The following is a 12,651-nucleotide window of genomic DNA, read 5'->3' as shown; positions in this document are numbered from 1 at the left end:
TTTCTATCTATTCGAATATACATTAACTAATGATCTGTTAAGCATTATATAATGTTTGTTAATTATTTATTAATGAAAGTTATTATAAAGTGTTACCAAGTTTTTTTCTTTTCAGTAGGTATTTCATTTTAAATATGTACACATGTATTTCCCAGGCTGTTAACCCTGTTATATTTTCTTATCATTTGTATCTCTCGCTTTGTGTTTCTATTTTTTCTTTCTCAGTGTGGCACTATAGATTATGGCTCCTATGTAAATCTAACGGAGAGGAATTTGCAAGATGCTCAGAAGTTCATTCTGATGCACGAGGTTGTGCAGCCTGTCGTTCCTGTACCATACTTCATGGAAGACAATGTGCGCTTCTCCCATGTGGCAGTGGACGTAGTGCAGGGCAAAGACATGCTCTACCACATCATTTATCTAGCTACAGGTATAGTACCGCATCACATCTTTATGGAAAGAAAGGGCTGATCTTTAAGCAGTGTCATCATTAATTTACGTTTACTATAGGCTAAAATAAGCAGAGTATAAATGTAGCTTACTAAGAAACAACTACACCAACACTGAAACTGAGAGACATGGCTTCAAAGTTAATTTGTTTTAGTGTGGATTTTGAAGTTAATGCAATTTTCACACTTCGTTTTCCTTGACATTGTTGAGCCATACCCGTCTATCACAGTTTAGATCATAGTCTAAGACAGGGGTTCTCAACGGGGATGTTTAGAGCAAATTAGTAGAGAGGGGGGCATTAAGTTACAAATGGGGGGTGTTTGTCACTCATAATAAAATCTATCATCAAGTTCCTCATTGCATTAAAACGTTTATCTAGACTTGGAGTATATCAGTTGGTTCTCAATTATACGGGTTGGTACGCATTTGTAGGGGGGCATTCATCAAAAAAAAGGTTGAGAACCATTGGTCTAAGAGACCCATTTTAGTCGTAACTCAATTTTGACAAAATGTGTATAGTAGTTACTATGTTTTGCCTTTGCACAGAAGAAAAGTAGGCCTATCTTCTATGCAATTTCATTTAAGTCCATTTGTTGTGACAGAGGCTATAATGGACGTGACCACTGATATATATATATATATATATATATATATAAAACTGGATTGTTGATTCTTGCATTCCTCTAATAAAAAACATACTTTTACTCTGTGAAGTGTGCCTTCTCAAATACATCCTGTTTAAAATAATAAAACAACATAGCATCGTTTTTCTATACTTTATTATCCCTGAATTATGATTGTATGGTGAGGAAGGTCTGTTTAGATTAAGTAATTGAGATGAGCTGTACATAAAATAGTCCATAATAATTCCGTGCTGCGGGCACTGCCATTGAAACAGACTGCAGTGGAAGTTGTTTTACGTTACTAAGCGAAGCTTCCACTCTGCAAAGACGGAAGTGTGATAAAGGCCTATTGTAAACTGCCAGCAGGAGGTGAAGCCACCGGAAGTGTTCAAGCGGCCATCTTGGTATGCCCAAACTGTCATAGAGCATCAATGACTGAGAGGCGAAAAAGCCCCCGTTTCACCATCTCTGATCTCCGGATGCAACAGTTGCATTTCTCCCTCTAGTGACAATCATGTTTACTGTTTAATTTGCTCGTTCTGGATAATATTCCTTACGAGGGAGAAGATATACATGGATTGCGATGTCAGAGCATTCACCTGCCCTGGTGTTCAGTCTATCAATGCAGCACAACGATCACCAAAGGAAGTAGGAAAAGCTGTAATATCTGCTTGTTTAGGATGACAATACGTCCTTACCCCTGAACGGGACTTTAAAAAAGTCAGACCGGGATATCTAAATCACCTTAAATGCCCGGAATTTGCTTGTTTTCATACTGAAGTGCTCTCTGTAGTCATACATGGATACATGTCATAAATACGTGTTATTTTGCCATTTAAACCTAGCCTATCAGTTTAATTTGAACCACTCTCCCTCTCTGCGCACCCTATACATGCGTGAAAGAGAGAGAGCATGCGCTCTTATTCAAGTGACCACGAGAAAAAGGCACTTTTTGATGAAAACATAAAACAAGTAACTCTGAACAAACACTTTGATTATCACAATAAATAAGTCTGAAAATGTCTGTTTGTATCTTACCTCAGTTTCAGTGAACTTGTTTACATTCAGCTGATCTGTTCGCCACTCAAGTTTGTTAGAGGTGGATACTGTTTGATATAGATATACATAACTCACTCCGACTTTAAATAAATAAATAAATACATGTGTAGGACGTTTGTGTTGTAGGGATTTACATGCAGATTTCAGATATAAAATCGGATGGCTAATGTTTACTCACTGAAATTAGATGATTTCCTGTTAAGTCAGTAGGGACATTGGAATGTTTGGGCAAAGCAATATGGCGACGCAGTGGCTTCACTGATATGACGTCATGAGCAATCCAGTACTATATTATATATATCAGTAGACATGACCCAGATTTTTACATGTAGTACTTGTTGATTTGATTTGTGATCTAAGTGTAAACACAAAAATCTGGTCTTTTGAAAACTTTGGGGCTCTTTTATACATGGTCCTAGATCTGATACAGATGTATGTGTAATAATTAATTTTTCTAAATGTGCGCATATGGGTTCTTGCAAGTCAGCAGTCTGTTCACACAGATATGGGTCACTTACATACAAGAGTGTGAACAGTCCAAAGTTAAAAGAACAGATCTGAGCAACAAAAAAAAAAAAAAATAATAATAATAATAATAATAATAATAATCTGAGCATTGAAGCTTTTAATATGAAAGTAGCCCAAAAATCCCAGGTGGCCAGCTTCTCATTAAACCCACAGCCTATTAGAATGTTACTTCTACCATCAAAACTTTGTGGAGTAAAGATGTCTGCATTACCAAAAGGGGTAGCACCGGGGGAAACTGGTTTGAATAATTGGTGGTCCATTTGAATCATTGGCCTTTGAAGCAAGCAACAGTTGTTCACCAGGCTGAATAAAGTCATTAGACACATAGCAGCAATGAAACATCAAAGGCAGCATTTGCTTACATAGGGAAGAATGTACTGTAAGCTGTCATTTGTTTTCCAGATGCAAACCAGACCCTGGACAACTCCAAGCCTGTCTGTTCTGCACTGCTGAAAAACACTGTAAACGTCTAGTTACCTGTCAAATTGAGAAGATTAAATTACAGGCAGACACTTGTTGTAAAATAATTGCTTAAAATAATAAATTGTTAAAGGGAGGGAGACACTTGTTTAATTGTACTGTATCAATTAGTTATTTGGTTGGTTGGTTTGGTTGGTTGGTTGGTTGGTTGGTTTGTTTGTTTGTGTGTTTGTTAGTTTGCTTATTTGTTTGTTAGTTAGTTAGTGCAGTGTGCAGTCTTAAGAGTTTGTTCATTTGTTCGTTCATTCATTTGTTTTTGGTTAGCTCTTTCATTTACAGCAACAATCAACTGCAATACAATGTAAACACAATACAGTTTTCAAATATCCAAACTTTTATTATGTGCTTCCTTTACTACAGACATCACAGAGGGAGGAGGCATTACACAGTCTGATAGCAATGGGCAGGAAGGATCCCCAGTATTGCTACTAATAGTAACAAATATTTTTGGAATTCACCAACTGTTTTAGATTATTGTCAGGGGTCAACACCTCATGCTGATATGACAATGTTCTCATTGTTTGTCTAGTCTGTCATTCAATTAAAACAATAATTTACCTTGGATTTCAGAATGAGGACATACAACAATGATCAAAGGATTTCAGGGGCAGCATAAAATAAGTCCTCTAGCATGGCAAACACTACTCTATGTAGTTTGTTCATAGAGTTAGCCTCAATTCAATTAATGCCAGCAGTAATGGCTTAAAGTGTATGGAATGTTGCTGGAATTTCACAGTTGAATGGAATGAAATCGAACATGGAAGCTTGATTTGACTTAAATGACCAATGACTTAATCAGTGGCTTTTATTCACCTTATTCAGCCTCGCCCCTTTTCTGCGCTCCGCACTTCCGAATTTTGTCATCTAACTTCCTGTTTGTATCGAAGCTACTGAGAAAAGTCAATCCAAATGGATTATGTGTTGGAGCACAGAAAGTATTTTTCACCAAGAGTTGATGGTATGAGTCTACAGCACCCCTTTACTATGTGAAAATGCTCCTGAGGTGTTTTTTCTGTCACTCTAAATGTTCATTTTCTTCGACACTTACATGGACCTGGCAGATCACATTCAGACAGCCATGACACACTAAACTTTTTCATGATAAAAGCGTTTAATTGTTATACGTGTTATTCTGCTTAATTTTTAGGTTTCAATTTGTTGATAATTTGTGTTCAAATGTGCAGTTTTGACATGAAATTTCCAAAAGTGACAACTCTAAAAAATGTTTAGAGACTTAAATGTGATTAAAATTGCTGCAAATGGAATATAAAATGTGTGTGTGTGTGTGTGTGTGTGAGTGTGTGTATAAATATAGTTCAAAAAATCTGCTTACGCGATGAGTGAATAACATGAGAAGATGGCCAGAGGTGTTGTACAGAGGTATTTTTAATGACATTGTGTTGTCTCTTGGAGTTTCATGATCACAGATCAGTCCGTCCACAGCGTGAAGGTAGGATGTGTATTTATGAATGAATACTCTTGTTTTAAAATCTCCCCGCTCTGCTTCCAGTTGTTATGACATCCCCTGAACACTTTAAAATACTCATGATAGCTTTTGACAACTCTATAACCTGTAAATCCACTTCACTAGGTAATTACACTTTGACATCAACACCATAGATATCTACAGTGCATCCGGAAAGTATTCACAGCGCTTCACTTTTTCCACATTTTGTTATGTTACAGCCTTATTCCAAAATGGATTAAATTCATTATTTTCATCAAAATTCTACAAACAATACCCCATAATGACAATGTGAAAGAAGTTTGTTTGAAATCTCTGCAAATTTATTACAAATAAAAAACAGAAAAAATCACATTTTTAATCCATTTTGAAATAAGGCTGTAACATAACAAAATGTGGAAAAAGTGAAGCGTTGTGAATACTTTCCGGATGCACTGTATATAGAACCGCTAGAACAGAAGTTCCGAGACAAAATTTTCAATATGGCTGCACGCTAGTTTCTTTGGCGTTAAAGGTGAATATTTTCTAAAAGTTAATGGTGGCACAATGCCTCCTATAAAACTTTTGACACACCGATTTGACGAGAAGAGAAGAATAACACCAAATACTCCAAGGATAAAATAGATATCATACAGGTTATCAACCCAATCCTGTTCACTCTTTGTGACACAATGAGACCAGTGAATGCTCTCCATAGATTCGGCTGTCGCATAGACCACAGGCTCTCCAGAGGGTGCATGTAACTTTCGAAAAGGTGAATCTGCCGATAATTCTGCCCTCCTTTCAACTACACAAAAGCCACCTTCTGGAGTAGATAAGGAACCTACTCTCATGAGTATCTCACCCTGTTTGCCCTTTCTGATCCAAATAGCACATCCATATTTAACTTGACAGCCCAGGTGGCAGACTTAGCATTTTATAGAATTCTCTGCAGGTTCTCTGACATAATTTCCTTCTAATCTCACCAGGTCATCAGAGATGCCCCACCTGATCACCTAAACTGATTCCCTCACTTCCTTTCCTTCTTTCTTTCAAAGTCTAACACACTTGCTCACAAATTTCTCTCTCTTTTTGCCCACCAGATTACGGCACCATTAAGAAGGTGCTCTCTCCATTGAACCACACCAGGGGAAGCTGTTTACTGGATGAGATTGAGCTCTTTCCCCCCAAGAAGAGGCAGCCAGTCCGCAGCCTCCTCATACTTCATAGCCGCAGTGAGCTATTTGTGGGTGTCAGGGACCAGGTCATCAAAATCCCACTCATGCGCTGCAATTTCCACAAGTCCAGAGAGTGAGTACTGCATATTTTCTCAGCAAATATGCATGCAGTCTCACAGCACCTGATACTGCATGTACAGTCTTATGGGCCGTTCAGACCCAATGTGTTGTTGCGCTAAAAATATCTAGACGCAGCACAATGCACAGAATGTGGGTGCCTTTAGACATTTTAAAAGTTGCCATTTTTTTTACCTGACATAGCATCAAAAAAATGCTCCTCTGAGAGATTCTGAAAAAAAAAGCTAAATGTAGCATATCAAAGATGTCTGTCTAGCGTAAGTTTACATAAAAAAAACAATGGCAAAAATCACAAACAGACACAAAAACACTTTCGGTGTGAATGGCCCTTTACAGTTTTAAAGTAACATAACTAATAAGATAAACACTATGAAACATATGATGCGTTCACTTCATGTCGGAATTACTGTAATTATGAGATGGCAACTCAGAGGTTCTACTCGGAGCTGTTCGCGTCCTCAGACCACACAAGTTATTCGTTTCTATGGCAACACTTATAACGCCAAAATGGCTTTGTTGTTGATCATTCACCTCTATCTCTTTTTGAAAAATTTGTAAGAATAAAAAGAAATGCTCCAGGCATCAGTGGCCTAATAAAATAGCATATTATACAGAAATATGTTCACTACCTTTAACTGTTGAGGCCACTGCAATATTAGTTCTTTTCACATGACGTCACGGCAGTCAAGTCGGAGCTTTCATAGAATTCCAAGTTTACAACTTGTAATTACGAGCTCTACGAAGACGTGGATGCTTTTTGCAAGTCGGAATCTCGTAATTATGGTAATTCCAACATGATGTGAACACACCAATAACTATTTAGCTGTTTTGCTAAACTTTTATGTTGATGGGAAATGTTTAAAATCCCATTGGGATTGAGTTTATATGTATAGACAACCTAAAATAAAAATGAACCCTATTTACTTTTTTATTAAGGGCTGATTGTGTACAATTTATCCATGCTTATTATTGTAAAGAAATAACTTTTTTTTTTCGTAATTTACATCCAAAATACAGTCTTCAATATCCATTCAAATCCTGAAGGGTAAAATCAAGCCCCGCCCTACATTATTGTTTCGCAAGTAGATATGTCACATTAAGTTAAATGTGAATGCCATTTGCTAATGCAGATTCATGTTGCCTTTGATAAAACCTAAATGTAGATTATAGACAAGATAAATGATACAACTAATTTTACTAGTGCTTGCATGTCTGTAAATTCATTTACATTAAAGAAAAAATAGTAATGCCAGAAAGATCTTGTGCCAGAGGGCAACAATGAAAAAAAATCATGTTTGACAGTATGCCTCCAGGCCTTCATATCAAGTACTCTTCTCTAATCTCTGCTCATAAGGGGAGATGGCAATGTGTTCATCATCTCTCGATTTGCATACCAATGAAAAGAGCTGAGTTCTGTGAATATGAACTGAAAATTGCCAGATGAGCTCTTTCTATACTGTTAAGTTTTTAGAGATGGGAGAGGTCAACTACACACCTCTAGGCTCTTTGACACAAAAAAGGAGAGCTTATAAATTTTTTTGTACATAAGCACGCACTTGCCATAGCTTTGCCCTTTAAAAGTGACTGGTTTAGATTGCCATCATAATTCTATGTCACTGTGCTCGGTCACAGACATTGCATCATTGTACGCTTCATTTTTACGTCAGTGCTGGTGATGTCTGAAAGTCCTCAATGAGCTTGTAAAGCTGTTTGGTATGTATCAGAGTCATTCTCTATTTCTGATTCACACAACCAAGCTATTAACAAAGAAAAAGGACATTTTGATGATAATTTGGTTTCAATTTCTGCAGCTTTGCACTGGGTAGCTCCACGCAGAGTGAAATCTTGTATGTATAAAATCCCATTCAGAATAACTGTAAGCATCACATACCTTCTGGTTGGCTGTGATTGTGTCAAGTCACACAGAAGTTTGCGCTCAGTGTGGACAGACAGATTTTTTGTCTTTGGAAACTTGTGGCATCACACCTGTATGGGACACAATTTTAGAATCAAACAAGCTGTTTTTTTTTTGTTTTTTTTTTGGTTTTTTTGCTGTGCCTTTAACTTCATGAGACCCAAGCGGGATTGCTGTGTGCATTTTCCATTTCCCTTTTTGATTTGTAATTAGTAGAACCTAATAAACATGCAAAAAAAAAAAAACAACAAAAAAAAAATCCTAGAGCAAATTGTTTTCCTAAAAATTGATGGCAACCTATGTGGATAGCGGGACTATGTTGTGAAATTTTAAATAATACCAAGCTATAGAAAGTCAGATTTTTTCATCAAATTGTTTATTATGTTTCCAGGAGTGTTGGTTATACATGTTTTTGAGATGTTACAGATATTACATCAGAAATTAGCATAAATAATTCTGATTCAAAGTAATGGCCAGCATCATCCAATCACTGCCAACCATGTTAAAATAAAATAAAATTATACATTATAAATTCTGAATCTATGTACTGATTACCATTGTCCCATGTCTGTCAAACATGTTGAGTGGTCCAAACATCTTCTGCAGCCTGAAACTTAACTTTAGATAGGAAGTTTGGGTTGAATGCACTTAGCTGCATAGAGAGCTATGGGATGCTCCCTTGCTTCTTTGCTCCCTATTTAGTGAATGACTTAACCTCCAGTGTGCTATCTGTCTGCACTGGTCTCAGAACAGTTCAAAATGCACCTTATTTTCATAACTCCATATAAAGCCTCTGAAAGCAACATTTTTAGCTTTTGGATGAACCCATTGATTCTCAATGTGATAATGCACAGTAAATATAGGATTTCTAATGAAAACCTTTGTACACATTAGTGTACATTGTGTATAGCAGTGTGTGACATTACGCAGTAAATCCATAAAATTTTATAAATGGAATATTGGATGAAACTAGAGACTAATCTTTTGACTCAAAAAGGTGTCATTGTAAAAACGTACAAAACATTTTACAAAAACATTGTAAAAGGTTTCTTGCTAGATTTAGTTTTGTTGGTATTTCTCCCAAAGACAAACTACGCTGTGGTAGGTGCCATGTTATTTTGTCACATGACATTGAAAGTTTAACCCTTTACTGGCAGCACAGAGTCTCCTGAACTGAGATCAGTCAGTTTAAATTAATTGAAATTATGCATTGCGCATAGCGAAGCCAAAATACAACATCCAGGCATGTGTACGCGGGTCGCACGGGGTTAATACTTCTATGTAAACATTATTTTTACCTGTGAAATGACAAAAAAGGGCTTTTCCGCTCTCACTCGCGGTCCTCTTTATAAGTATATGCAGAGCAGCAGGTGCTGCACACAGCCAGGAACAGCACAATGTTTTCGTCTCCTGTCTTTGCTTAGTGGATACATTTTTTTAATTGAGGAGCATTCGTTTTTCTCTTTCTCAGAGCCTGTGTGGCAGCCAGGGATCCGTACTGCGGCTGGGATCTGATGCTAAAGAAATGCACCACCCTGGAAGAGAGCATCAGCATGAGCCAATGGGAGCAGAGCATCACACAGTGTCCTGTGAGTATGTAGCATACAGCTCAATCATTCACGCAGTAGATCAACCTTTCAAATCAAGTGTTTTTTCGTACCAATTCTTTTGATGTTGATCTAGTCTGCTGGTAAAAATTAAAGACTGTCATAGAAAATGTGTCTGCCTCTCCTTTAACATCAGTCCTGCAGGATAAAATTTCTCTCATAACAGCAGCCGCACTTAGAAGAGTTTAAAACAAAGTTAAAGACACATTACAGGAAAGAACAGGGTTGACAGTTGATTAACAGCAATGCAGATTTAATGTGTTGCTTTTACCATAGCACAAAAAGCCTTTTCCTATCTTTGTACTGAAAAAGTGGGTGCATAGTCTACCAATAAACACAATTGTAGGTTTGCAAAAAATTACTTTCTTTATCAGTATTTTTGTCTTGTTTTCAGTAAAAATATCTAAATGTTTTGAAATTTACTAGAGAAGCAAAATTATTAAGACTTGATTTTAAGACTTGATTTCAAAGAATATATCTTAAATTAAAAATAAAAAAATCAGTGGGGTAGTTTTTCACCCCAATTGACCAATTTGTAGCAAAGTTTTGCGAGCATTAAGCTTGCAACAAGAAAAAAACTATTTGTCAGTGGGGTAAGAAAAATAACCTTGATTTGAGATATATTTTCAAAAACAATATTATAAAATCTATGTAAATGTATCTTGTTTTATGCAAAAATCAAACAACATTTTGTAAGGATTATGCTTGAAACTAGAAAAAACTATTTAATAATTTGTAAATTAGATGTACAGTGTCTTATTTTAAGGATGTTTAGATATTTGGTAATACTTCATAGTAAGGTTCTATTTGTTAACATTAGTAAATGGTGTCAGTTATCTAATAGTGTTGTTCAGTTTAACTAATGTAGTTAACTAATGTTAATGAATACAACCTTCTTGTAAAGTGTTAACAGATATTTTCTGTAAAACAAGAAAAAAGAAAAAATCGGATTAGGAAACCAAGTGCAGCAGAATTTGCCGTCAGCCATCATTTTGTTGAGTAACATTCTCTGGAAACATGGGTTTATATTCCCATCTCCCTCATGCTGATTTGTGCCCCTGCCTGAGGCCAGCCAGCCTGTAGATCACTCCCAGAGTCCTTTGACCAATCCATCACCTCTCTTTCAATTATATCATTAGTACCACACACCCATTCTTTCTCACCTTTCACAAATCTCAGGTAGCACTAGTATAGATTTCAGTTTTGTTGCAACGAATGCACACTTTTATTTTTCTTTCCTTCGTCACACATCGTTTTTTTTAACATTGACCGGATCAAGGCACGGTCCTTAATGTGGTTTCATTTACCAAATGTTACATGCGACATAGGATGCCACAACTTTGAAAGAGCAGTGCTTATTCATGCTTACGAATACACACACACTTATAGACACACATACATTGTTTATTCTCACAGTTGATGTGGCATCCTCACGAGGTCTTTAGGTAAAAGACTTTGTAGCTTGTAGCTGACAAATTACATTTTGTGTAATAGCAAGTTGCCTCCCACGCTGCCTGAACACAGAAAAGCTGCATGAAATTGTTAAACATACACAGGGACATGTAAAAGTGTGGGAGGCTTTGGTCTTAGAGCTACTAAAATATAAGTGTTTGTATTATAATATATCCAACATATATGGAACAGAAGATTAGGTCTGGATGTCCATTTGTTGTTTGAAGCAACAAACAAAAACCTCAGTTCTGTCAAAGTTGTGCTCCAAATGCACGTGCCCCAGACAATGGGGAGACACAGGTTCGAATCCAGTCTGTGATGTAACCTGATCCTGTCCCCTTTCTCTCTCCCTGAGAATTTTCTAAATGGGCTAAAAAGAAGAATATTAATTTTAGTTAAAAAAAAAAACATGGCATTTACAACAGAACACACTTCTAATGTGACACATTTCTGAGTGAAACAGAATATTCAACAAGACAATTTAATTAAGGTTAAGTGGAATTAATTACGGCATACTTTGGCAAGATTCAGATTTCCCATGGTCATGGAAAACCTGGAGATATCAGGGAATTTTAAAATTGAGATTTCCAGGCCTGGAAAAGTCATGGAAATAGATAAAATCCTAAAAGTCATGAAAATTCCTTTAGTAAATATATTTTTTAATATATTTTTATAGTTTTCCTCTGCTCCAAAAATAAGTCATCGGCTAGATATTGCTCTTGTGTAGCCATAGTAATATCCGATTTGTGAGTTAATCTTTTTTTGAGTCAGTTCTTGTCAATAAATAGGACAAAATGGTTCACAAATCAGTCTGAATGATATATTAGTGAATAAGTCTAAATCAAAATGATCACAAATGCCTGGAAAGGTCATGGAAAAGTCATGGAATTTCATTTGGTCGAAAAGGGTGGGAAGCCTGAAGATGTTAGAAAGGCTACATTACCTACAACAGTGCAAAATATCTGTTTGGCTATATGTTAACATTTTTATTATTATTTTTATTTATTTTTTGTAATCCAAATTTGTATTGCAAATTTCAAATTATTTACATGAAAAAAAACAACAACAAAAAACACGACCTGTCTCTTAGCTGTTGGTTAACATTAACCAATAGGACGCGCAGTGTGATACCATCCAAAAAGAAAAGTCGTTTCAGAGGGGGAGCAAGTTATTACATTTTGATGAAAGATTATAATGACAAAAAACAATTTTCAATTTTTGATTTCATGTTGACTTTAACAGTAGCTGTTAAAGGTCCACTGGATTGTGTCCAGGTGTCTGATGTTGAGTGAAAGGTCTAGAATGACTTCAACATTAGAACACAGTTAGACTAGATAGAGACAAGCTTCATTCACAAAGCCCATCTGGAGGTACACTGGAACTTACACAGTATGAAAATAAACAAAGAACCACATTTGTTTTCTCTGAAAGAAAAAAAAAAACTTTAACTCACTGTATCATCCTCTCCCTTCAAACTACCAGAAACCCCATCTATACCTGGAAAGAAAGCAAGGACTTTGAAAATAGGGTTTGTTTTTACTTTTCCACTGCGTAGGAAATGTAACTCTTTTATGTGTTCTGTATACAAAGAGCAGAAACCATTTCTATCCACACAGAGGGTCATTTATTCCTCTCTATTTATAATGCATTCACAATCTTTTCCACAGAACTTGCTGTGTTTTATTCACTAGGCAGCATTACCTTTTCCATTTTTTTTTATTTATTTATTTTTTTTGCAAAATATGTTGTCCTGTATCTGATACCTCAAATGTTAAAA

At 36.2% G+C, this 12,651-nt stretch overlaps 1 protein-coding gene across 2 annotated transcripts in view; it reads left to right on the top strand.

Annotated features, from left to right (window-relative positions):
- Positions 1-12,651, top strand: part of LOC127432102 (semaphorin-5A-like) — a 205,820-nt gene that overhangs the window by 116,198 nt on the left and 76,971 nt on the right. For both annotated transcript variants that reach the window (XR_007895695.1, XM_051682907.1), the window contains exons 10-12: positions 226-430; positions 5,688-5,895; positions 9,287-9,404. Coding sequence is in view for 1 of the 2 variants with exons in the window: in XM_051682907.1 (XP_051538867.1) it covers positions 226-430; positions 5,688-5,895; positions 9,287-9,404 (531 nt within the window). In the remaining variant the exon portion in view is untranslated. The remainder of the gene's footprint in view (positions 1-225; positions 431-5,687; positions 5,896-9,286; positions 9,405-12,651) is intronic.

Source organism: Myxocyprinus asiaticus, chromosome 41 (assembly GCF_019703515.2).
Source record: "Myxocyprinus asiaticus isolate MX2 ecotype Aquarium Trade chromosome 41, UBuf_Myxa_2, whole genome shotgun sequence".
NCBI lineage: Eukaryota > Metazoa > Chordata > Actinopteri > Cypriniformes > Catostomidae > Myxocyprinus > Myxocyprinus asiaticus.
Note: the sequence above shows the minus strand (reverse complement) of the source record. Positions and strands in the feature narration are given on the sequence as shown.